We start from the raw sequence: 27,928 nt of genomic DNA, 5'->3' as shown, positions 1-27,928 counted from the left end.
TACTAGATGAAAAGCCAAAATGAGAATGACATCCTGGCATTTAAAGCATACAACATTTTCGAAAATGCACATATTATAAAACATTTGTTTCGCATACCCAAATCCAAAACGCCTACTATTTAGAAACGCAAGTACGGGTATTCTGACACGGACAGTGACTTGACAGCTGTTTATGACAGCACTTTTACATTTTCACTCCTCATGATGATGCCTCTGACACAGGCTATAATCTGGTTACACCCACTTGCTCTCCTCTTGGCTTTTTTTGGTCAGGCCAGGCAAGGGAATGCTTTTCACTCCCTCTAAGACTATTTTTGTTTAAACGCTCAGCAGGATGCACTAAATGGGTCATGTGGTTTAGTGTTGTGCAGAAGAAAAACAAGGTATAACATGACTGAGATTTGTAGTGAATTACACACCTTGCTGTAGGATGCTCTTTACCTCCCCCTATGGTATTGATTTTACCAGCTGGAGCCCTCTACCACGTGAATTACATTTCTACATTCTATTAATACAGCTGGATATGCACTGGCAGTTTAGTACTATGCTGGTAAAGTGCTTTTCTGAAAAGACTGGATCAGCACAGGCATGTCTCTTTCTTTCTTATTTGAGCCTGAAAACCTCTCAGGTTTGGTTCTGTAACCACCTAGGCTTCTCCTCTCTCTCCTTAAGGGAACTCTGATCGAAGTCATTTCACATACAGGTGATACAATGTCAGATTTATCTCAGTAGTGCCATTTTGTCTCCTCCCACACCCTGAAGACTGTTGGATAACTGTGCTGCCTGGTGGAAGTGTCAACACTGAGTCATTTCATGTACCTTTTGATTTTATTATTAGTGTTTGTTGTATTCTTGTTATTACAATTTCAAGGCCCATAGTAAGAGTTTTTCCGGTACTTTGTATACTTTTTAGCCAGTAGTTCTGAAAGTAGCACTTAGAAGCCAAAAATGGTTCCAGAAAATGTGTAGATGTGTGCATCACGTTATTTCTCGCTCTCTCTGCTGTGTGTGCATCTTGCTAGCTGTCACTCAAATGCAGAGGAACTAAAGCTCATTGGCTGAAACTCTAATTGCTAGGGGGCTGGCCATACGTGGGGGACAATTTAGGGAAAATGGCGCTGCACAGCTTCCAGTAAAATCCCTTTCAAACTAGGGAACATGGATTATGCATGTGTGAACTACACTTTGACACATCTTGCGCAAAGCGCTAGGTTTAAAATAGATATATACTTCACCAAAATTCTGGATAATGTCTAAGAACACCCACATATACACAACAAATTAAGGGAAAGTATCTAGCTACCCAAATGAAGGAAAGGAGCTTTTTGGTGTCTTTTGAGAGATTAAGCGACTGTAGATTTTAGAGCCTCCTGTACTCGTGGTCACGAGGCGAGTGGATTTGTGAATAAATATACATGCTTTCAGAGCTTGTGTGAATGGTCTACAGGCAGTCCTGTACTGACAGTCATCCCTCCGAGCCTGCCAGGGTTCTGTCTAAATCCTGTGTGAGGTGCTGGGGCCACGACTGTGTGTGACCAGCAGACATGATCCTGATTGTTAGACCCCGCTGGCAGAGGGAGTGTGGGCAAGGAAGTGCCACAGCAGCCACCAGACGCTGTGTCACCTCACCATCGCCCTGGTGTGACAAGGGCTGTGGCTGGAAACTAGTCACTTCTGCCTTAGCGTCATGGTAATCATAAACTACAGTACATAGAGGACCTGCGCTGGAAGTTAGCTATCAGGCGTTTCCCGACTAGGGTGGGTCTCTCTCTTAGAATGTATGGAGAGAGCCAATGATGACTTCTTCTAAAGTGGTCATGTGTAACAATTGCTTAACACTATGGGCTACTGTTTAAGATTAAACTGTAATGGACCAGTTAGGTTTGCTACTGGAGCAGTAGGGGGAAATGAAAACCAGACTACTGAATCATTTAGGAAAAGAATGCTGGCTTGTAAATAAGAATACTTACCAAAAAAAACGTATCACCTTGCGTAAATATTGAAGAACATCAATGGTACAATAGATATCGGCCATATATCCTGCCTATAGTTTACTAGGGTGCCCCCAACTCTGTCTTAATCTGAGGGTCTCTCTGATTTCAAAGTTCAATAGCAATACAATAAACATGAATCCACTCAATTCACAAATACTGACTAATAAACCACTATGACATGGAATAGAATGTGAGTGACTGTGCCTATCAAAAAACACTGAAAGGTGTTTAAGTGTAGCATTTATTTTATTTATTTATTTCACCTTTATTTAACCAGGTAGGCAAATTGAGAACACGTTCTCATTTACAATTGCGACCTGGCCAAGATAAAGCAAAGCAGTTCGACACATACAACAACACATAGTTACACATGGAGTAAAACAAACATACAGTCAATAATACAGTGAAAAATAAGTCTATATACAATATGACCAAGTGAGGTGAGAAGGGAGGTGAAGGCAAACAAAATATATATATAAATAAAATTAAAATATAAAAAGGCCATGGTGGCGAAGTAAACACAATATAGCAAGTAAAAAAAAAAGTAGAGTAGAGATAGTAGAGATAGAAAAAGTAGAGATAGAAATAATGGGGTGCAAAGGAGCAAAATAAATAAATAAATACAGTAGGTAAAGAGGTAGTTGTTTGGGCTAAATTATAGATGGGCTATGTACAGGTGCAGTAATCTATGAGCTGCTCTGACAGCTGGTGCTTAAAGCTAGTGAGGGAGATAAGTGTTTCCAGTTTCAGAGATTTTTGTAGTTCGTTCCAGTCATTGGCAGCAGAGAACTGGAAGGAGAGGCGGCCAAAGGAGGAACTGGCTTTGGGGGTGACCAGAGAGATATACCTGCTGGAGTGCGTGTTACAGGTGGGTGTTGCTATGGTGACCAGCGAGCTGAGATAAGGGTGGACTTTACCTAGCAGGGTCTTGTAGATGACCTGGAGCCAGTGGGTTTGGCGACGAGTATGAAGCGAGGGCCAGCCAACGAGAGTGTACAGGTCGCAGTGGTGGGTAGTATATGGGGCTTTGGTGACAAAACGGATGGCACTGTGATAGACTGCATCCAATTTATTGAGTAGGGTTTTGGAGGCTATTTTGTCAATTACATCACCGAAGTCGAGGATTGGTAGGATGGTCAGTTTTACAAGGGTATGTTTGGCAGCATGAGTGAAGGATGCTTTGTTGCGGAATAGGAAGCCAATTCTAGATTTAACTTTGGATTGGAGATGTTTGATGTGAGTCTGGAAGGAGAGTTTACAGTCTAACCAGACACCTAGGTATTTGTAGTTGTCCACATATTCTAAGTCAGAGCCGTCCAGAGTAGTGATGTTGGACAGGCGGGCAGGTGCAGGCAGCGATCGGTTGAAGAGCATGCATTTAGTTTTACTTGTATTTAAGAGCAAATGGAGGCCACGGAAGGAGAGTTGTATGGCATTGAAGCTCGCCTGGAGGGTTGTTAACACAGTGTCAAAAGAAGGGCCAGAAGTATACAGAATAGTGTCGTCTGCGTAGAGATGGATCAGAGAATCACCAGCAGCAAGAGCGACATCATTGATGTATACAGAGAAGAGAGTCGGTCCAAGAATTGAACCCTGTGGCACCCCCATAGAGACTGCCAGAGGCCCGGACAACAGACCCTCCGATTTGACACACTGAACTCGATCAGAGAAGTAGTTGGTGAACCAGGCGAGGCAATCATTAGAGAAACCAAGGCTGTCGAGTCTGCCGATGAGGATGTGGTGATTGACAGAGTCAAAAGCCTTGGCCAGGTCAATGAATACGGCTGCACAGTATTGTTTCCTATCGATGGCGGTTAAGATATCGTTTATGACCTTGAGCGTGGCTGAGGTGCACCCATGACCAGCTCTGAAACCAGATTGCATAGCGGAGAAGGTATGGTGGGATTCGAAATGGTCGGTAATCTGTTTGTTGACTTGGCTTTCGAAGACCTTAGAAAGGCAGGGTAGGATAGATATAGGTCTGTAGCTGTTAGGGTCAAGATTGTCCCCCCCTTTGAAGAGGGGGATAACCGCAGCTGCTTTCCAACCTTTGGGAATCTCAGACGACACGAAAGAGAGGTTGAAAAGGCTAGTAATAGGGGTGGCAACAATTTCAGCAGATAGTTTTAGAAAGAAAGGGTCCAGATTATCTAGCCCGGCTGATTTGTAAGGGTCCAGATTTTGCAGCTCTTTCAGAACATCAGCTGACTGTATTTGGGAGAAAGAGAAATGGGGAAGGCTTGGGCGAGTAGCAGAGGGGAGGGCAGTGCTGTTGACCGGGGTAGGGGTAGCCAGGTGGAAAGCATGGCCAGCCGTAGAAAAATGCTTATTGAAATTCTCAATTATAGTGGATTTGTCGGTGGTGACAGTGTTTCCTATCTTCAGTGCAGTTGGAAGCTGGGAAGAGGTGTTCTTATTCTCCATGGACTTTACAGTGTCCCAGAACTTTTTTGAATTTGTGTTGCAGGAAGCAAATTTCTGCTTGAAAAAGCTAGCCTTGGCTTTTCTAACTGCCTGTGTATATTGGTTTCTAGCTTCCCTGAAAAGTTGCATATCACGGGGGCTGTTCGATGCTAATGCAGAACGCCATAGGATGTTTTTCTGTTGGTTAAGGGCAGTCAGGTCAGGAGAGAACCAAGGGCTATATCTGTTCCTGGTTCTAAATTTCTTGAATGGGGCATGCTTATTCAAGATGGTGAGGAAGGCATTTAAAAAAAATATCCAGGCATCCTCTACTTCGGGATGAGATCAATATCCTTCCAGGATACCTCGGCCAGGTCGATTAGAAAGGCCTGCTCGCTGAAGTGTTTCAGGGAGCGTTTGACAGTGATGAGTGGAGGTCGTTTGACCGCTGACCCATTACGGATGCAGGCAATGAGGCAGTGATCGCTGAGATCTTGGTTGAAAACAGCAGAGGTGTATTTGGAGGGCAAGTTGGTTAGGATGATATCTATGAGGGTACCCGTGTTTACGGAATTGGGGTGGTACCTGGTAGGTTCATTGATAATTTGTGTGAGATTGAGGGCATCAAGCTTAGATTGTAGGATGGCTGGGGTGTTAAGCATGTTCCAATTTAGGTCGCCTAGCAGCACGAGCTCTGAAGATAGATGGGGGGCAATCAGTTCACATATGGTGTCCAGAGCACAGCTGGGGGCAGAGGGTGGTCTATAGCAGGCGGCATGTGCTTATAACAATCCCAATGCAATGAATGATGCCTTGTAAGAAAAATCCTAACACACTGTAGTATGGCAGTGTAAATTGAGTGTTTTCCAAGGAAAATAAATCTTTGCATGCAAATCTTATTGATGTCCTGGGTTCAGGCATCCTTGGTAGAACTGAATCCATACTCAAAAAACCTGACCTGTTTTACAAACAGGATCCCACAATATATATATACCATGAGTACCTTTTCATATAACCATTAATATAGTGCTTAGCTTTAATCTCTTTCAGGAATAAGAAAATAAAACTTAGTCAAAGTGCTTTACACTAACTATAGCACTATAGCTCATGTGGACTGAACAATAACTAGCCCGGGCAAATGAAAAGTACTAGTGTTTACACCTACACGTAATTTCTTATAAAGTCATCTAAAACATAAGTGTACCAAAATGGATTGATGCTATTTAGTCACATTTTATAAAAGTATGAAAACTAAAATAGTTTGCCATGCATGATTACTAACGTTTGTAAGGGAACTCCCCCCCCAATTGTACAAAATAACATGGCAAGTTATTGGCAGTGGGCGGAGCATATACACGATGGACAAATACACTACTTCTGGCGGTGTTTCATCCAAAGTTGATGGCAAATGCCATATTGTAAATGAGCTGTGTAACACCCCAAAAATCCTATAGTGGGCGAGTGTGTTCTATCCTAATTTTTCATAGGCTTATTGTAACGCAAGTCAAGACCCAAGAGTAAAATTTTGAAATTTTGAAAGTTTTGGCAAAAACTTATCACCCCCTTAAAAAAGTGCTTTCTGGACCATTTTTCGAAATTCTTTCCATTTTTTTTTTGTCAATTACACATGTGTAAGAACTGTATGAAAATACTTTTGTCACATTTTACTATCATATTTTAAAAAAATGTTTACTTGTACTTAAGGAATATGTTTTGTGCATTTGCAATCTGATTTAATATGAAGTCAAAAATGTGAATAAATTAGAAAAAACGTATCACCCCCCAAACCTCCATAAATCATTCAGGCCAGCACCCATTGATTTTTGCCCGTAGTATAGTGCTCCCAGAGCGGGTATGGAAGTCTGGATCCCCCCTAAAAGCATTTAAGGCTCTGTGTGTCTTTAAGCACCATACTTTTTCACTCCATCCTTGCTGTGTGTGTGTGTGTGTGTGTGAGAGAGAGCTTTTCTTTGACATCTGTTTAGAGAAATGACTGATTTACAGTTCATGAAGGTTGCCTAATCACACACTTAAAGTTTTGGAAAGATCTGACTTTTTTAACCCTTCCAAACAGCACCTATGACCCCATTTTAAGGCACTTCCGGTTGGCACAGGAAGCTATAAGTAAATACATATCCTGATCGGGGTATGCTTTTACAGAATCCTGAGTTTTAAGTCTATACGTTAAGAACTGACTGATTTACACAGGGTTGAATGCACTATATATCACAAACTGCTGGTTGGGTATGGCAAAACACTTTTAGGGTGATTTTATCACTTCCGGTTACTCCAGGAAGCTTAGAATCGACACAGGTAGACCTCATAGTGGCTTGATGGATTTTCATTGAAGACTGGTTCATAAGACATTCATAACCCACATAGGGTTTATTTAAAGAATGCACGTTACATTTGCAATATGATTCAACACATCATATTGCAAACGTAACACACACTGTTACGTTTGCAATATGATGTGTTGAATCATATTGCAAACATAACACACACTGTTACGTTTGCAATATGATGTGTTGAATCATATTGCAAATGTAACGTGCATTCTTTAAATACTTTAGAAATACAAAATTGAACGGCCTGATGACCTCAGGATGGCCGGGCAGTGATAGTGGTTCCTCTCCATCGCTCGTTGTGTTAAATTTCATCATGTCGCTTTTTGTGATGGTACCCCATTGAAACATATTGCAAATGCACAAAAGTCAACTAGCAAGTCGGTGTCCATCAGTCAAATAGATATATTCAGACACCAAACTGATACCATCTGACACCAAACTCACTTTTACCAACTCCTTTAGAAGCCAACTATCACAAATTTCAGAGCAGGCCCAAAATTCACAGCGCCTTCCATTTAAACCATAATAAAACAAATAATACGTAGTTATGTTCTAGCTGCGGGTCCAATTCTCACATTATGTTTAGCCCTATGTGAGGCGACCTCGAATCCCAAGTTTCGGCTCGATAGGTCATTCGGTGCCCGAGCAATACCTTAATTGGTGCTGAAATTCCACTTTTTTCATTGCCTTGCTACGGGGTCCTTGAATGAGCAATCAAACAGACATGTTGGGGTCTGTCTCTATGAGCCGAGCCGGTTTCAATGCACCTAGTCTTGAGACTCTGGGACTTTTCTAAATGTCGCCAGTTTCGTTAAGCTCAAAATGAATTGAACACATTGCAAATACACAAGGCTTTTTATCGGTCCGAGAACCTTCTAGAGCCACAACTCACCGTGCACAATCAACCTGAGGTCTAGAACAGGTTTCCAAAGTTTCAGAACTCTAGGTCTGACGGTTCTTTTAAAAGTTGGAACAAAAGTAACTACCGCAGGCACTGTCTGCCTCTTAGCCCCTCAGTGTGTCCCTCCATCATTTCTGTTTGGGTGTGTAAATTTTTCTTTGAAATCTGATGGGACTGATTTACCGTTTTACCAGACTGATGACTGATTTACCGTTTCTGGAGGGTTGCCTAATCACAAATATGAAGTTTTGGAAAGATTTGACATTTTTAACCCTTCGAAACAGCCCTTTTGACACCAATTATGGCACTTCCGGTTGGCACAGGAAGCTGAAAGTAAACACATTTACTCACTGGAGTATGCTGTTACAGAATCCTGAGTTTTCAGTCTGTATGTTAAAAATTTACTGATTTACATAGGGTTGAATGCACTATTTCTCTCAAACTGCAGGTTGGGTATGGTAAACACTTTTAGGGTGATTTAACCACTTCCGGTTGCTCCAGGAAGCTTAGAATCGACACAGGTAGACCTCATGGTGGCCTGATGGACTGACATCAAAGACAGGTTCATAAGACATTCATAACCCACATAGGCTTCAGGTTGAATTTAGAGGAGCAGTCAATGTATTCCTATGGGGCGAAATGTCATTGTAAACTGTTTGATGTAAACACCTTCTTTTAACTGTTAAGGGTTAATGCCACAAGGTCAAGGTTAGGCTTGCACAGATCGGGAGGACCTTAAGAACATTCCTGAGGTCAAATTGTGCTTCTAACCTTAACGGTTCTCTCTCTGTCTCCCAAAAGCAAATAAAATTGACATTGAGGTCAAAGGGTCATTTTGCTCTGTCTTCTTGTCACTGTCGCTGCGCTCAGACCGAGCGAGCTACGGTCAAGCGGGGCATCTCGTTGAACTCGGCACGGCCTGGAGATAATAGTAATGCCATTGCAGGCTTTGTGTGTCTTTAAGCACCGTACTTTTTCACTCCATCCTTGCTTTTTGTGTGTGTGTGTTTGTGTGAGAGAGCTTTTCTTTGACATCTGTTGGGAGAAATGACTGATTACAGTTCATGAGGGTTGTCTAATCACACAAGTGAAGTTTTGAAAAGATCTGACCTTAATTACCCTTCAAACCTGACCCTATGGCACCATTTTAAGGTACTTCCAGTTGACATAGGAAGCTGAACGTGAACACATACCCTCCTTGGGGTAGGCTCTTATATAATATAGAGTTTTAAGTCTTTATGTTAAGAACTGACTTATTAACAGAGGGTTAAATGAGTATGTGTTACTTCATAAAATCACATAAAATCACAGAATTCTCGCAGAGCTTCGAGACCCACTTTAAAAATGTTCGTCTGAACAAACTGCAACTGGATCTGTGAATTTTTTGGGGGGAAAAATCCTCTTTGTGAACATCACCAAATGGTCAATGTACGATTTCTCTTAAATTACGATAGATAAACGGCTGGTTCTTTTTTTCCTGACACCGTATGCTTATGTACTTTGACGTGAAGCGGTCAAATTAGCACCCTACTTGCGTTTTTGACCTTTAATCCCAGAAAAATGGCCATAACTCAAAAAGCGCCGAGGCCTCGACGCGATCTTGTTCGGGGCCAACTGCCCGTTACTCCAAACCTACGCTCGCCGAGTTTCGTCTTAGAAATATTTTCCGTTTAGGAGAAAAGGCTGCGCGTGTTTGCCACGTGCTCGTGCGCTTGCAATATGATTTATTTTCCCTCTTGTGGGAATTTTCGAGAATGCGGAAAAAAGTCAAAAACTTTTATAAAACGGAAACCGAACGTCCGAGACGTTTTCTTCGATGACTTCCCGAAAGAGCTCTCCCCCGCCCGCGGCCCGACGCCGTCCGCGATTTTTAAAAACGTCGCCGGACGTCTAGTAAGGGACCGTACATTCGCAATGGGACTTTCTTCACCGACCATACGGCTCCCGCCATAGAGTTCCCTTAAGGTATGCTATTTCAATTGATCGATAACTGAGCTAGCCTAAATGTTAACGGCTTGTGCGTATGCTTGGTTCAGTATGAACACGCACAAAATGCTAGAATTAGCTTAGCTAGCCTAATCGCTATCAGCTTGTTATCCTTTTGAGAACTCACCAAATCCTGGCGCCAATCTTTCCCTCAATCCCTTCACAGCACGTATGTATAGATAAATTAGTGTTAATATCCAGTTCTCGCTTTTTTTAGTGACGTTTTATACAACTTCTCAACAATTTGAAACTTCGTTTTTCTTCCATCGAATGGCGGTAGCTCTTCACGTTACGTGAAGCTCTAGCTCTTTTATTTATTTAACTTTTTTTTGTTGGAGCCAACTGGTGTTATAACGTGAGGTTAGGAAAGGGACTAAGAGTATTTAGTTTTGATTGGCTCTAGACCTATCGGCTGCCTTTGATACAGTGAACCATCAGATCCTCCTCTCCACCCTCTCCGAGTTGGGCATCTCCGGCGCGGCCCACGCTTGGATTGCGTCCTACCTGACAGGTCGCTCCTACCAGGTGGCGGGGCGAGAATCTGTCTCCGCACCACGTGCTCTCACCACTGGTGTCCCCCAGGGCTCTGTTCTAGGCCCTCTCCTATTCTCGCTATACACCAAGTCACTTGGCTCTGTCATATCCTCACATGGTCTTTCCTATCATTGCTATGCAGACGACACACAATTAATCTTCTCCTTTCCCCCTTCTGATAACCAGGTGGCGAATCGCATCTCTGCATGTCTGGCAGACATATCAGTGTGGATGACGGATCACCACCTCAAGCTGAACCTCGGCAAGACGGAGCTGCTCTTCCTCCCGGGGAAGGACTGCCCGTTCCATGATCTCGCCATCACGGTTGACAACTCCATTGTGTCCTCCTCCCAGAGTGCTAAGAACCTTGGCGTGATCCTGGACAACACGCTGTCATTCTCAACTAACATCAAGGCGGTGACCCGTTCCTGTAGGTTCATGCTCTACAACATTCGCAGAGTACGACCCTGCCTCACACAGGAAGCGGCGCAGGTCCTAATCCAGGCACTTGTCATCTCCCGTCTGGACTACTGCAACTCGCTGTCGGCTGGGCTCCCTGCCTGTGCCATTAAACCCCTACAACTCATCCAGAACGCCGCAGCCCGTCTGGTGTTCAACCTTCCCAAGTTCTCTCACGTCACCCCGCTCCTCCGCTCTCTCCACTGGCTTCCAGTTGAAGCTCGCATCCGCTACAAGACCATGGTGCTTGCCTACGGAGCTGTGAGGAGAACGGCACCTCCGTACCTTCAGGCTCTGATCAGGCCCTACACCCAAACAAGGGCACTGCGTTCATCCACCTCTGGCCTGCTCGCCTCCCTACCTCTGAGGAAGTACAGCTCCCGCTCAGCCCAGTCAAAACTGTTCGCTGCTCTGGCACCCCAATGGTGGAACAAACTCCCCCACGACGCCAGGTCAGCGGAGTCAATCACCACCTTCCGGAAACACCTGAAACACCACCTCTTTAAGGAATACCTAGGATAGGATAAAGTAATCCTTCTAACCCCCCCCCCCCCCCTTAAAAGAGTTAGATGCACTATTGTAAAGTGGTTGTTCCACTGGATATCATAAGGTGAATGCACCAACTTGTAAGTCGCTCTGGATAAGAGCGTCTGCTAAATGACTTAAATGTAAATGTAAAATAAACTGCTCGTCATACAGCTTCTGACAGCTGAATTGTAATAGGTGTCAATTTAAACATATCAATAGTATAATATGATTGGTTACTGGAATCTCACTAGCAACGATAAGAATTCAACATTATTTGACCTGCGTTACAGATGCGTTAGAATAAGCAACACAATCACACACTGTATGCCACAAAGAGTTGTCAAATCTGAGGCTTATTTATTTACAGCATATTATGAATTATTGGGCAAAGCTGGGGCTTCCATAGACAGTGGGTCATTGTGAAAAATACCCTCACACATTTTATTGAGTGGTTCACAGTGGTTCTGGCTGTAATGTCTTCACGGTGGTTCTGTAGCAGATATCCTTGGTGTGTTCAGGTGCAGATCAGCGGTGTTGTGTTGAAGGCATGCCATTGCCAGTGACAGGCTGGGGGTCACAGATTGCGGGCACAGCAGACCTCATGTTTGATAGCAGCATGAGAGGCCCTTAACAGGATTAGCCATGGAATGAGCTGATGATTTCATTAGGGCAATAAGGCAGAGGTCTCACACAGGACAATAAAAGAAAGGGGTTCAATCACATCACCATACCATTCAGACGCATTATTTAGATGGGCTATTGTTATTAGAGTGCATGTTGGTCATTAGCAGGTGCCTCATATGATTAAGGATGCTCTTCCTCCATATCTGACTACAAACTTTGGACCTGATACCTGTGCGGAGATAGTTTCTCTCTCTGCTTGATTGACATCCGGCACGGAGTCGGACTCTGTAAATGTTTTGATAGAGGAGCCTCAGCAATTCCCCAAGTCTGAAAGTGAAACGCCTGTGTCCAGCTCTGCTGATTGGCATGACAGCTGTCCTCTGGACCTTACCTGTCATAACACAGGGAATGATGGCTTGGAATGTCTCTGCTTGTGTGTGTGTGTGTGTGCTTGCGCGCATGCAAATGTGTGCCAGAAATGGTTGATGAACTATGCCCCTTTGGTTGGATTCCAAGCGTGGAGGCAAAGATGTACAAATTTAATTATACGTGTCGAGGAGAATCTGGGTGTCTGTTAAGGGTATTGATTGTGATTGGCGTATATCCTGACGGTTTCTATTTCTGTCACTGTAGGAGGCTGGACCCCTCTGAGCGCCCTCTCCAGATGGTGTATGACTACCTGGCTGCTATAGGCTACCAGGACCCTCTGCGGGTTCAGAGAGAGGCGGCCAACTCAGACCTCAGCTGCATGATCCGCTTCTACAGTGGTGAGTAGTGACCCAGGGGGCCTGTCAAGGCTCTCCTTCACTGGGTTCTGACTGGACTCAGCCTGTTCTGCTCGAACCAGGCCTGGAGCCCTGTCAATGGACCTGGCTCTGTTGGTTATGGAGCAGTCTAAACTGTCAGCTTCTGGGATGGGTCTTGTTTTTCTGGTCCATAGTGTGTGTGCCGGTGTGTTTGTGATGACGTTTGTGTCTTTCCACTACTCTCCCAACTGCAGGGCTGTTAGCGCTACCCTGACTTAATGAAGTAGGCTTCACTCACCTGGATTGGGGTTTATTTTTGCGTAACCTTTTTATGCATGTAACAGTCTTTGTAACTTTGGGGGAAAAATTGTACTCTTTCTCGTATTATCATGCTAGAAACCTCAATAGGCAAGGAAACTATGCATATCTGTTAATATTGTATCTCTGTGTCTGGGTCTGTATACTGTCTGTCTGTTTGCAGGAGCCAAGCGGCCTGGGCTTGTTGTACTTTAGCTTTCATACTGGCAGCAAGACACACCTGATCGTGCTGGCGGATCGGTCTGTCAGAGATTGTGGAGCAGCATTTTGTACTTAGAAGAATTCATGTTCTCCACTTAAAAGATTATGCTTTCTCTGTCTGCGCCTCTCTATACTTTAACACCTGAGTGAAGACACTCAGCTTCAGCACCCAGCTAGTCTCAATCTGTCTAGTACTTTAAGAGGAATCAGGCTGGTTTATCAGGGCCAGAGTGGTAAACTACGAAGCAAGCTAGATCCACTCAGGGTTTTCTGAAGGTAGCCAGCTTCAGTTAGCTTTCCATTCCAGCTCGGGCTTTATCCGTACTACAACAATGAATACTGCTCGTCTGCCTGCCGATAACTCTAGCACGTGGCTAGTTGAAAACCAAACTCTTCGTTGTTTTTTTTCACCTTTATTTAACTAGGCAAGTCAGTTAAGAACAAATTAAATTTTCAATGACGGCCTAGGAACAGTGGTTAGAGTGTCGGGCCAGTAACCGAAAGGTTGCTAGATCTAATCTCTGAGCTGACAAGGTAAAAATCTGTCGTTCTGCCCCTGAACAAGGCAGTTAACCCACTGTTCCTAGGCAGTCATTGTAAATAAGAATTTGTTGCCTAGATAATTCTTTATTAACCTTTATTTAAGACCAAAAATCACATTTTTGTTTCATGAATTTTTCAATATAGTCAATTTTGACTTTGCAGCTGGCCAAACTAAGGGGAAATTGCTCAGTTTAGCCCCCAGGACAAGACTCATGACAATAAACGTCAACCTGTGGGCCTGGCTGGCAGTGTCACCGCTCTGTCACAGCCCCAACAGTAACTAACTAACCTTGAGTCACTGTGATGTATGGCACCAGATACAGGATGGATGTGGCATGCTGGTTCATTTTAACACACTGGTCCCCTTAGGGGGACGGGGAAGATGTATTTACAATGGTGTGATGTGTCCATATCATTCAGTCAGTCTCTCTGTCTCTCTCACACACCTCGAGTCTCACACTCCTCCCTCTTTGTGATCCTGTGTGGTAGTGGCAGGTCTAATGATCCTCTTATCAGTCCTGATAGGCTTTGCTGTAAGAGGAAGAGGAGCGGGGACCTGATGTTCTGTAATGCCTGTCCTATTAATAACCAGGTTGAGACTGGCTGGGCCTAGCACTGTGTTGCTAAGTCAGTGTCACTGTCTGACTGGCTGGGGCTGTGGCCGCGCCCATGCTGTGGTGAGAGACAGTGAGAATGAAAGAGAGAGAGAACGAAAACTAGAGGGAACTAGAGCGCGAGGGGAAGAAAGCGTGACCACAATCTCTGGCTGGCAAAGCCTTCTCTCACACTGTCACACGCACATGTGGTGAAAGAGCCACTCCCTCCCCATCCACTGACTGCACATGCTCAGGTATTCACCACACAGCCTCGCGATACTTCCCAGAGAAATCCTTCTGAACATACTCAGGCTGTTTCAGTGCATGTACTGTCACTATGTACTAAAATAGACTAAAACTATAGTTAAAGTGTATGTGCATTTTGTATTGAGAATAAAGCATGCCCCTCTTGTCTGTCTGGTTGGTTCTCAGTGCTGTAACTCTGTCTTGCTGTCGGCTCTCCAGCACATTGCAGACCTCATTCTCAGTCACGGTGTGTAGGCTACAGTGGGAACAGAACAGCGCTGGTCTCTCCCCTGCTCGGCCCAGTCCTGTGAGAGCTGGCTGTGCCGTGGTGTTATTGAGCAGAGCAGACCTGTGGCCCGGAGGTTGGCCAAGCCCTGGGAGAGATCTCCCTCACCTTTTATTAGCTGCTTGTGGGAAAACACAGGGAACACTGGTACCCTATCTAGGCTAGCAGGGTGGCTGGATTGGATCAGATGAGGACTCTCATACAGAACTATGGTAAAATGTCTCCACTCTCAACCCATACAGTCATGGGGTAACAAGTCTCTCCACCCACACATCTAAAGGGTTGTTAAAGAGCTCTCCACCCACACAGTGGTGATGAAATAGATGGGCTGTGTTAGTTGGAGAACTCCATAACAACCCTGTGCTGTACATAGCTCTTTCTCAGGTGCCTGACAGCCGTTGTCAGGGGTAACCTAACCTCCTGATTTGAGCTGATGAGGGGATCTCTGCCGCAGCTGTAAACAGTACAGCCATCATAGGAAGGGTTTGTCAGTATGTTGACACTTAATGATGTCTTTGTAAACCCTTTCTAAGGCTTCACAAATCAGTTGTTATAAGCATATACCATTCTATATAAAGGGTGGAATAAGGGTGATCAGTTGACACATGACAAAGCATTTACCACCCTTAAATAGTTCAGCTTTATACGTAATTAAGTGTGTTTCTATTAAGGTGTGACCATGAATCCTGCGTTCACTGTGCTGTATGTTGGTGTACATGCCTGTGCAAGAGCTGTGCGCACCGTTCTAAAATGTGTTGGTATTCACACTGCAGAGGTGTTGAAGGGTTTTGCTAAGCACAGGTTTATGACTTCCTTCTCTCTTTCCATGTCAGAGAGGTGTTGATAAGGGAACATTGTGTGAGTTATTAAAATACACACGGCTCTATTTGTACAGGAATCTAATCTCCGGGCCCCCCCGAACCACAGCCCTGTTGCCCACTCACAACAGCCTGCTGTGGCGCTCCAATGAGATGAAAACAAACATGGAGTGGGGAGTAAACATGAATAAATGCTGACTTAATAAAGCACTCTCTATGAAAACAGTGCTCCAGAGACCTGGGGGATGGCGTACAGCTGCAGCTCTGAGGGGGCATGTGAGTCCTGGCACTGGTCCACTGGGTCTGGCTTCACCTCAGCCGGTCCGTACCTGGTTCTGCTGCGGTGCTCTGGAGCTCACATCCAGCCTGGGAGCCTTAGTGTCTCAGCAGAGGGGAGTTAATCATATGAGGGCTGACCAAGTTTAGTCAACTAATGAGTTATTGATCTGCCAGGATCTTATCAGAAAATACCAATGAAAACTAAGTAAACAGCGTTGAAGCACTAAGCTGCGCTGACAGGGGCCAGAGCAAACCGTAGGGGGTCCAGCAGCCAGGCCATAGAGCCCCCTGGGCTGCTGCTCACACAGGGGCCAGAGCAAACCGTAGGGGGTCCAGCAGCCAGGCCATAGAGCCCACTGGGCTGCTGCTCACACAGGGGCCAGAGCAAACCGTAGGGGGTCCAGCAGCCAGGCCATAGAGCCCACTGGGCTGCTGCTCACACAGGGGTCTGCTGGGCCCCTATTACATACTGACCCATCTGTAATGGTCAGTGCCTGGAGGGACAGGTCAGCAGAGAGCAGACGGAGCAGGATTACAGTACACTACTTCCTGGTGTCACTAACTGATGAACTGAATAACAGAGGGAGGGAGAGGAGGAGGGGGTAGGAGAGGGATGGCACAACCAGGGGGAGAGGAAGAGTGCTCTTACTCATGAGACATGACCCCCCCACCCCCCGAGCAGCGTCTCTGCATCTCTCTACCTTCTCTTCTCAATATTATATGCAGATTCTAGATGTGAGTCAGCAATCAACTGCTAGAGATTTTCCAGGGTCCGACACTGGCTCCTCAGCCTTGAGTCATGCAAATCTGTGACTTAAAGAGCTGGGTGTCTCGGAGGTGGATGGGATCCTGTCAGTTTAGATTGGTCTATTTCAATGCAATCTTTATTGGTAAATTACCCCTCCATCCTATTGCTGAACCATAGAGGGATGGGGAAGATGTGCATATCGGAAAGATGCTAGCTGGACTTTCTACCTTCCCATTGTTCAGTATCCAGTAAGCACTGCCACTGTCCCCTAGTTCTGTCTAACTTGTCTGCATTATTCTGCTGAAGCAGTATTAATTTTATTTTATTTCCCTAGTATGGAAGCAAGCTTAAGGACTTTATGAATTGCATTTCTTACAGTAAGAATAGGTCACGGAGGGGGCCTGCGCGGCTCTGATTTGATGTTATTGCCAAAAATGACCTGCTGTTCTGATCCTGGGCTGCAGTAAGCCTGTTTCTGCCTCCACTGGCCCCCCACTGCAAACTAACCTAATCTATGCAATATTCTTCTAGTTCTCCCTGTTGGAGACAGAACATCAATGCAGTTGTTCAGTCTGGATGGACGGACGGGGCTGTCTGGAGTCATGTCTGGCTGACAGCTGAAATGTAGTCTGGTTTGGGGGATTCTCAGGTGCTGATACTCCATAGGGAAAGTTGATGTACAAGTGTTGGGTCTACAGAATGCATTTGGCCCATTGCCACCTCCTTTGACTCTCGCTCTCTCTCTTACTCTGTGTCTCTGTACGGTAGTTTCAATGCCACAGGGGACAGTTTGACCTACCTCACTCCCCTGCCCATCTGGTGACTGTTGAAGAAAGACTTGACCACTGTCGCCAAGACTACCGTCAACAGGAGACAGGGACATTAGAGCTGAGGGACAGAGGGCAGGGGTGTGAGGGGGGTTCACCCAGGACATGCACTGTGATTTGTTACTCTGTCTCTGTGGCTTGGCAGTGACTGAGCAGCGGAAGTGGGACTAGGTTTAGTGATTAGGCATGTCCTCTCTCTACCCCTGCTGCCGAGGACTCCCACCCTGCTGCTATTGGAACTGCTGCTGGAGTCTAGCCTGAGAACAGAGAAAGAGAGAGCGAGAACAGAGTTAAACAACAACATCTGGCCGCTCTGCCAAACCTGTACACATTTTATGACCAATGAGATTGGTCCATATCATAAATCACTGGTGTGGGAGTGGCTGACTGCTGCTCAGGGGTGAAGGGGTAATTATACACTCCCCGACATACCTGTATTTATTTGGACAGTGAAGCTAAAACTTTTAATTTGGCTCTATACTGAAGCTAAAACTTTTAATTTGGCTCATACCCCTCAAATGCTAATCTCCCCTGTTAATGGTAATGATGAGAGATTAGCATGTCTTGGGGGTATGATCTTTGTGCCTTTTAACTTTCTCACTCATCATTATTCCCGATTCATTCATGATTATCTGTAATCATGGTAGCATCCACATTAAATGTAGAAGTGTTTAGAAACATATGTTGTTCTTATTTACAATAAAAGAGACTCCAAAATGACACAATACATTATTTCCCATTAATGTCTATTGGGAGCAACATAATCTGTAACAGAATGAAAACTAAAAATGCATCCAACAAGATTGTATCGTATCTAGCGTGATGCTGTCATTGCGTGCTAGGAATATGGGACCAAATACTAAGCTTTTGACTGACTACTTTAATACACAAGTACTTTTTTCCAAATACTTATGACACCTTCAAATGAGGGGACTAGACACATAGATTGCTTTAATTTCTAAACAGTAAAACAGATCTGTATGAAAATACCCTCAAATAAAAGGTAACATTCTGTACTGTTGCCTCAAATGAAAAATGTGATCTCAAATCCAAAATGCAAGAGTATAGAGCCAAACTTAAAGTTATAGCTTCAATATTCAAATAAATATGCAGGGGAGTGTAGATGGTGCAGATGTACCAGCCTGGAGCAGACTTGTAGTCCAAGGTACTCAACGTTTCCCTGGCAACTCTGACATGGTGGGAAAGCATGCGTGTTTGTTTTGGGTCCAGCAGTTTGCCGTGAATGGCTGAGACTTGTTTTCATTGTGATTGAATGAGAGAGTGATTGTCAGAAAGTGTTATTGTTGTGTTGGGAGAGGAAGTGTTAGTGTTCTCGCTATCCCGGGCACACTGCAAACAGTGGAGTTGTCTTTCATTAAAGAATGAACAAAGAATGTTGAGTATGTTTTTGTGAATGTTTCAGGTCTGTTGGCTGGGTGTTTGAGCTGTGCTGACTGCTGTAAATTGTTGTACATTAGAGCCTAATGCAACAGGGGGGGAAAGTTGTGTGGTAATTGCGTACCATTGGTGATGAGACCACATCTGAGATACTGCGAATGCCATTAGCCTATATTATCAATTATAAACTGGGTAGTTCGAGCCCTGAATTCTGATTGGCTGACAGCCGTGGTATATCAGACCGCATACCATGGGTATGACCAAACATTTATTTTTACTGCTCTAATTAAGTTGTTAACCAGTTTATAATAGCAATAAGGCACCTCAGGGGTTTGTGATATATGGCCAATATACCACAGCTAAGGGCTGTATCCAGGCACTCTGTGTTGCGTGGTGCTTAAAAACAGCCCTTAGCTGTGGTATATTGGCCATATGCCACCCCCCCTCAGGCCTTATTGCTGAAGTATGATCTTGTATTCCCCGTCATTCTGATAGCATGAGATGATAAAGTACGTACTTGCCAACACCCTGTAGCAATGCAGCAGTATAGGCTGTGGGTATTTACACACAACCATGTTAATGGGGGTGGCCTTTTTCCATGGCCAGAGCAGGGAGAGCAGAGCACAGCTAAGTGTCTCTGTGCGTTAAATTTTTTCAGCTTGATGCTGCTCTGTGCAGAGGCCTGCTCCTCAGATTTGGAGTCGAGTCCAGGGGGATGTCCAATTTAGAAACGCTTGTTGACATCTTGCATAATAGTCAGAAGATCTCGAAGTAGATTTGATTTGAAGGGCTTTTTAGGGCTACGGTTTGTTTAAAATAGCACTGTATTGTCATTGAGCTACATTCTGCTGCCGTCTCTCAAAATGCAATCAAACCCCCAAATATTGAGTGACTTTCACTTTCCTCTTATTGCTGTAGAAAACGCTAACTCTAGTTAGATGTGGCGTTTTCAGTCTGGCCCTCTGGCTCCATTGTTCAGAGAGGGCTTACATCTGTAGTGTTTCTGGGGGTTGTTCCAACTTGGGTCATCACTGTGCGCTAGCTACAAACACAATATCAACCATTCCCTCTCTCACAACCCACTGCACCAGAGTCAACACTATTTATAATAATGAGGCAGTGTTTTTCCTGTGTGTGATGTTGGAGGTGAGAATGCTCAGTGGGACTCTGAGTCAGTAGTCTGAGATTGTATTGACGTGCTGTATTGGCATGCTGTGTTCTTGGATCATTTCACAGAGAGGTGGAAAGAACAGGGAGGTGATTATTAGGTGTTTAATTCAGTTGGAAGGCGAGATATGAAAGTGAGAGAGATTTATGGGGAGGGGGCTGGTAACCAGCAGTTCATTGGGGGATAGAATGGGATGAGTGTGTGGATGAGGGAGGAATGTGGCTGTTTGTAGTGGATTTGCTGTGGGGCCAGTGGGAGAGAGCGTCCTGTCTGCCCGTGTCTTCCTGGCTGTATGTGGAGCACCTACAGGGCTACAAGTCTGTCTTTGACAGGTCAACCTCCTTCACCCTCACTGACACAGACACATAGAGGACACTGATGCAGCTCTCCCCCCTCTCTCTCTATCCCTCTTTCCCTCTCGATTGCTCTTCCCCTCTCCCTCTCCTTCTAAGGCTGGCTGCCCTTGGCCCCTAGGGCCTTTGTCAGAGAGAAGAGGACCAGAGTACCACAATTCCAGCACAGAGGGGAAGCCCGGGGATCAGAAACCTCTATTGATCCCCAGCCAGCGCCAGCGGCCCAGTTTTGCTGTCAAATGCCATTGTCTTGTTCATTATGGGTTTTCCAGACAGCACAAAGTCAAGCAGCCTGACTTCATTTTGATCCCTGGCCGCCACTCCTTAGACGTGAAAGAGAAGAAAAGGGCAGAGAGAGCGAGGACATGTCTGCCTGCCTCTGGGAGTTGGAGACAATGAGGTGGTTTTAAGAAAAACGCAGACCTTGTTATTTCAAGGGAAATTGAAAACAGAGGAGAAAAAAAAGCTGTTGTGTGCTTATTTGACCAGCCTTTAACCTGAGTGTACTTGAGGCCTGGCGGAGCAGAGGGAGTGAGGCCTGCTGTTTGTGTCCTTCAGAAGCAGCATACTCAGGCTGCAACACCTAGCCTTACCTCCCTGCTACATAATTAGATTGAACGAGGGTTTTAATGTGACAAAATTCTGACTCATTCATCAACCTGACTGATGCATCTGGGTTAGAGCATCTCTGAGAACAATCGCAAAGTTGTGTGTGTGTTAATGAAAAGGGGAGACTGATTAAAAGCTAGGGACACCTCGAGTTGGGCCAATGAATGCTCACCTGTATCACCTTGTGTTTTGATCAACCTTGTCAGCAGCCTAGACATGCAGAGCCCAGTGATCTCTGATCAGATGTTAGAGGGAGTGACACTCACACCTTTGATCTCTACCATGGATGAGCCATAGATTATAAAGCCTTCAAACTATCTTTAGATTCCATCCAGTGAATAAATGGGTTTTGATACGTTATTACAGTGTGTCATAGCAGATGTTAAGCATGCTCTAGAGATATCAGCTCTCTATGTGGAGGATAATGAGACTATAGGCTGGGCTGATCTAATGACATAAGAACACTTCCAGGAAGAGATGTCCTATTCATTGACTAATGCATAGGTGACATCATCGGGACCTGTTGATATCAGTGTGACTTCATGTTCTGGCAGCGTCTAGCCCTCTCCTTGTCTTTGTCTCTTGATAACACTACCCCTTTTGAGAACATATGGTATTAACGTAATGTTTGTGTACAGGGTGTGGGTGGGATGTATGTGCACTGTGTACGTGTGATACAGTGTATTCGGAAAGTATTCAAACCCCTTGACATTTTCCACATTTTGTTACGTTACAGCCTTATTCTAAAATCGATTGAATTGTTTTCCCCCCTCATCAATCTGCACACAATACCCCATAATGACAAAGCAAGAACACGTATTTATACATTTTTGCAAATGTATAATTGAAAAAAAACCTGAAATACCACATTTACATAAGTATTCAGACCCTTTACTCAGTACTTTGTTGAAGCACTGTTGGCAGTGATTACTGTCTCAAGTCTTCTTGGGTATGAGGCTACAAGCTTAGCACACCGGTATTTGGGGAGTTTCTCCCATTCTTGTCTCCAGATCCTCTCAAGCTCTGTCAGGTTGGATGGGGAGTGTCAGAAATGTTCAATCAGGTTCAAGTTGGGTTCTGGCTGGGCCAGAAGGACATTCAGGGACTTGTCCAGAAGCCACTTCTGCCTTTTCTTGGCTGTGTGCTTAGGGTTGTTGTCCTGTTGGAAGGTGAACCTTCGCCCCAGTCTGAGGTCCTGGGCACTCTGGTCCAGGTTTTCATCAAGGATCTCCTTGACCAAGGCCCTTCTCCCCTGGTGGCTCAGTTTGGCCAGGCAGCCTGCTCTAGGAAGAGTCTTGGTGGTTCCAAGCTTCTTCCATTTAAGAATGATGGAGGCCACTGTGTTCTTGGGGACATTCAATGCAGCAGTAATGTTTTGGTACCCTTCCCCCTCGACACAATCCTGTCTCGGAGCTCTATCTACAATTCCTTCTACCTCGTGGTTTTTGCTCTGACATGCACTGTCAACTGTGGGACCTTATCTAGACAGGTGTGTGCCTTTCCAAATCATGAGCAATGAATTGAATTTACCACAGGTGGACTCCAATACAGTTGTAGAAAGATCTCAATGATGATCAATGGAAACAGGATGCACCTGAGCCCAATTTCGAGTCTCATAGCAAAGGGTCTGAATATTTATGTAAATAAGGTATTTCTGTTTTTTCTTTTGAATACATTTGCAAAAATTTCTAAACCTGTTTTAATTTTGTCAGTATGGGGAATTGTGTGTAGATGAATGAGGAAGACAATTTTATACATTTTAGAATAAGGCTGTAACGTAACAAAATGTGGGAAAAGTCAAGGGGTCTGAATACTTTCTGAATGCAGTGTATGTGACCATGTTCTTTAACTAACCCCTCTCCTCCCCAGAGTGTCCAATGAACGCAGACCAGCAGGAGCGAACCCTGCTGACGGGCGTGTTCAGCGTCAGGAAGGGGAAGACCCAGCTGCACAAGTGGGCAGAGCGCCAGGTCCTCCTGTGTGGCACCTGTTTGATTGTGGCCTCCGTCAAAGACAGCCTGACGGGGAAGATGCACATCCTGCCCCTGGTGGGGGGAAAGGTGAGGGGTTAGAGGTCAGGGGTTGGAGAGATGTTGTTTTCCAAACCCATACATTCCCCAGGGGTCAAAGAGAGACAGAGACAACAGCAGATCACAGATACAACAACACAGCTGGGACTGACAGACGGACAGAGGGGATGCACTGTACAGCACAATGAGAACGGCATAAATACACACTGTGTTTACACAGATAGCTCAATTCTGATCTTTTGCCCAATTATTGGCAAAAGAGCTGATATGATTGGTCAAACAACCAATTTGTTTAAAAAAAATCTGAATTGTGCTGCCTGTGTAAATGCAGCCATAGACATGCACATTCAGGCACACTTAAGCACATGTGTCTCTGCCTTATATGGATGGAGCCAGTAGGCACCATAATGCCTTATAGTAGTTTCTTGGGAACATCAGTGGATGTGTCTGTCCTCCTCAACATCTCTGTTTTGTACATTCAGGTGGAGGAGGTGAAGAGGAGACAACACTGTCTGATGTTCAGCTCAGCCGGACCTCAGGCCCAGACATACTTTGTTAACTTCGACACACTGGCAGACTATCAGAGGTGGCATCGGCAGGCTTCAAAAGTAAGTGTGTTTACCTGTCAGAGTTGATATGTAGGACAATCTGCATGCCAAAGCTTTGTGTATGTTTTCTCTGATCAATTTTGCAAGGTCTCTGTCATGAAACACAGTGAGGGGTGGTCCTGGTTGGTTCCTCTGGGCTGGGAATCAGAGTGTGCAGTATGCTGAGAGGGCAGAGTTACAGAGTGCCCACTACCTGGTCTGTCATTCAATCATAGTCCTGCTGTGGAACACAGGTGACCTCGGTGATTGGCTCTGCAGCGACGACAGAGGACCAGCAGTGTCTGGCTTTGATTAAACAACTGGCTAGGAGGGTGCATGGGTCATTGATTGTGTCTGTGTGTACTGTCTGTGTGCTTGCACATGGGTCTCAGTACAACTATATGAAGTTAGTATCCTCAGCCCCTTTCTCTGTCCCTCCCTGGCTGCTCTGCTCCTCTTGCTGTGCCTCTAATTTCTGAATTAATGGCCATTGTGTCCCAGCCCCTTACTGGGCCCTAACGAGCTCTGTGAATGCCTCCAGGCAGAGCAGGCACACAATGAGCCGTGGAGAAAAAAAGGCAACTGAAAATGAAAATCCAATTAGTAGTAGATCCATGCTAAGTCAAGGAGCTTTCTCTCCCTCTCTCTCCAGCTCTCTCTCTCTCCTCACTACCTACCTACCTACCACTGTGGTGCAGATCACTGAGCTGGAGTGGCCCTGTTACTACGGGAGCAGTTTAGGAGAGTTAGACATCAGATGTTCCTATGGTGACATGATTGGCTGGAGATGAAGACAGAGAGAGGGGAGGGCAGGCTGAAGAAGACAGAGGGAGAAATAGAGAGAGATGTAGGAGTGAGAGAGAAGACAGGTATGGAGAAGCAGAGAGGTGGTGCTTCAGATGAAAAGATGGAGGGGAGGATAGAGAGGTATGGAGGAGCAGAGAGAGTTGGTGCTTGAGATGGAGGGGAGAATTGAGATTGAGAGAACTGGAGGGGCAGAGAGAGATGCGGGGAGAAGAATTAGAGGAAGGGTGGATGAGATGGTGGATTTGGGGCAATCCTCATGCCAGGCTGGACACAATAAAGCCCTTGTTTTAGTGTGTGTGTGTGTGTGTGTGTGTGTGTGTGTGTGTGTGTGTGTGTGTGTGTGTGTGTGTGTGTGTGTGTGTGTGTGTGTGTGTGTGTGTGTGTGTGTGTGTGTGTGTGTGTGTGTGTGTGTGTGTGTGTGTGTGTGTGTGTGTGTGTGTGTGTGTGTTTCTGAATCGGGGAGGGGGGTTGTTGTGGTGTTTGCTGTGTGATGGGGGCTGTGCTGGCTGGCTAATGGCTCCTTGCTCTGACAGTGGCCTGTATGTGAGTAGCTGAGCCTGGTGAGTGGCCTTGTGGCATGCCCAGTTCCTCCCAGACAGAAAGGCTTGGAGGCTGTCTGAATGCATACAGGGAGGAGGGGGTCATCTTCCACAGCCACACACACTGGGCATCAAGGGCTCCCACTGCTGCCTAGCTAGCCTCTACCCCACAGGCTGCTCTCCTCTCTCAGGCCAGTCAACATGCAGGTCACTTCCCCAGCCTTTCTCTGTCTATTTCAATTTCTATTCTCTCTCATTTCCCCAAAACTCTTTCTCTCTCTCTCCTTCTCGCTCAACTGTCTTCATCTGTCTCTCTCTGACCAGCGCTTGATGGCCTTTTTAAAAGCTAGCTGATGAGTACTCTAAGATTTTGTGTTTGTTTATCCCTAAAAGCAATGTGACGACATGCTCTGCTGAGCAACCAATCTATTTTCTGGGGTGTTGCACAGTATGCAGTCCTGTGGTGGATTGAAGCGAGCATGTTTTCAGACTGAGAAATTTATTAAACTACAACCCCCAGACAGACAGAGTCCTCCCTGTGCTGACAACTATACAGTCTATCTTTTCAGAGCTGAAGGAAATGCTGTTCAGCTGGATTCTGCACATGTAGATAAGTGAGCAATGACTGTATGAGCATAGCCAATGAAAAGCGGTGGCGGGACAGGGAGTGCTGAACAATGCAAAACATCTAGACTGAAATCAGATATAGTCAGAGGTGAAAGTAAGCCAGAGTGGTCCAGTACAGAGTCCTGGCAAAATAAATAGTAAGGGTACATGAGCCTGTCATAATAATTAAAACAGATTCCAAGAAAACTGTAGCCTATTACACTATTTATCATTAGTCATGTGAAAGATTTGTGAATAAACTTGAAGAGGTGTGGAATAGTGCCGTTTGGTTCGACGATAGCACTGAAATTTTGCCAAGGCAGAGATGAGTGGCCAAGACCGAGACGCGCACAGACAGAGTGTACACATCAATTCAGGTTACAAGACTTGTAGGCCTAATGAAGGACAATCACAGAATGCCATTCGTAAGACTTTTGTGTTTTGGAACTGATGTCTCTTGGCATTTATCAAATGGCGGTTGCACAGTACACTGTATGGATGCCAGAATGATAGTTGGAATAGTAACAGAAGTCTGGACACTGAATGTAGGCTTCATATGTAGCCTACTATAATGTTAACTCCTGCAGAATTAAGTGTTCCTCGCAGTAAAATTATATACCAAATGTACATTTTTGTCTCGAACAGGAGTGGCAAAATATGATTCAAATGCCTGTATAGTAGAGGTCGACCGATTATGATTTTTCAACGCTGATACCGATTATTGGAGGACCAAAAAGAGCCGATTTTCAAAAATATATATGTGTATATATATATATATATGTGTGTGAGTGTGTGTGTGTGTGTAATAATGACAATGACAATTACAACAATACTGAATGAACACTTTTATTTTAACTTAATATAATACATAAATAAAATCTACTTAGTCTCAAATAAATAATGAAACATGCTCAGTTTGGTTTTAATGCAAAAACACAGTGTTAGAGAAGAAAGTAAAAGCGCAATATGTTCCATGTAAAAAAAGCTAACTTTTTGGTTCCTTGCTCAGAACACAAGAACATATGAAAGCTGGTGGTTCAATATTCCCAGTTCTTCTATTCCCAGTTAAGAAGTTTTAGGTTGTAGTTATTATAGGAATTATGACGCGTCGACTATTTCTTTCTATACCATTTGTATTTAGTATACCTTTGACTATTGGATGTTCTTATAGATACTTTAGTATTACCAGCCTAATCTCAGGAGTTGATAGGCTTGAAGTCATAAACAGCGCTGTGATTCAAGCATTGCTAAGAGCTGCTGGCAAAACGCAGTAAATTTTGAGCCTGCTGCCGCCTTCCACCACTCAGTCAGACTGCTCTATCAAATATCAAATCATAGACTTAATTATAATATAATAAACACCGATATATGAGCCTTTGGTCATTAATATGGTCAAATCCGGAAACTATCATTTTGAAAAACAAAACGTTTATTCTTTCAGTGAACGGGTGGCAACCCTAAGTTTAAATATTGCTGTTACATTGCACAACCAATGTTATGTCATAATTATGTGTAATTCTGGCAAATTGGTTTGCAACGAGCCAGGCGGCTCAAAAGGTTGCATATACCCTGACTCTGCGTGCAATGAACGCAAGAGAAGTGACACAATTTCCCTAGTTAATATTGCCGGCTAACATGAATTTCTTAACTAAATATGCAGGTTTTAAAAAAAATATACTTCCGTGTATTGATTTTAAGAAAGGCATTGATGTTTATGGTTAGGTACATTCGTGCAACGATTGTGCTTTTATCGCGAATGAGCTTAAATCATCCCCTGTTTGGCGAAGTAGGCTGTGATTCGATGATAAATTAACAGTCACCGCATTGATTTTTTGCAACGCAGGACAAGCTAGTTAACCTAGTAATATCATCAACCATGTTTAGTTAACTAGTGATTATGTGGAGATTTTTTTGTTGTTGTTGTTATAAGATAAGTTTAATGCTACCTAGCAACTTACCATGGCTTGTTGCTGCACTCGCGTAAAAGGTGGTCAGCCTGCCACGCAGTTTCCTCGTAGAATGCAATGTAATCGGCGTCCAAAAATGCCGATTACCGATTGTTATGAAAACTTGAAATCGGCCCTCATTAATCGGCCATGTCGATTAATCGGTCGACCTCTAGCATTTAGGGACCGTGCTGTGTAGCCTAAAAGTGCAATTTCTATCAGCGGCGTAGAAGCTGAAAGTATTCCATTTTCAACCACATAAAATATCCATCAAAGACTAATTGAAATACTCTCAGAAACATGTTGGACCGTTTTTCAAGATTTTGTTGACGATCTGATGATCCCGCAGGTGAAGAAGCCAGATGTGGAGGTCCTGAGCTGGCATGGTTACACGTGGTCTGCAGTTGAGGCCAGTAGGATGTACTGACAAATTCTCTGCAATGATGGTGGAGGCGGCTTATAGTAGAGAAATTAACATTCAATTCTCTGGTGGACATTCC

General features: G+C 44.6%; 1 protein-coding gene across 1 annotated transcript in view; it reads left to right on the top strand.

The window, feature by feature from the left end:
* LOC139576045 (PH domain leucine-rich repeat-containing protein phosphatase 2-like) overlaps positions 1 to 27,928 on the top strand; it is a 57,231-nt gene that overhangs the window by 5,080 nt on the left and 24,223 nt on the right. Inside the window, exons 3-5 of the mRNA XM_071401658.1 lie at positions 12,411 to 12,544; positions 22,783 to 22,973; positions 23,426 to 23,551. Of these exons, the coding sequence (XP_071257759.1) occupies positions 12,411 to 12,544; positions 22,783 to 22,973; positions 23,426 to 23,551 (451 nt within the window). The remainder of the gene's footprint in view (positions 1 to 12,410; positions 12,545 to 22,782; positions 22,974 to 23,425; positions 23,552 to 27,928) is intronic.

The sequence above is a fragment of the Salvelinus alpinus genome, chromosome 5 (genome assembly GCF_045679555.1).
Source record: "Salvelinus alpinus chromosome 5, SLU_Salpinus.1, whole genome shotgun sequence".
NCBI lineage: Eukaryota > Metazoa > Chordata > Actinopteri > Salmoniformes > Salmonidae > Salvelinus > Salvelinus alpinus.
This window is presented reverse-complemented; position numbering and strand designations above follow the sequence as displayed.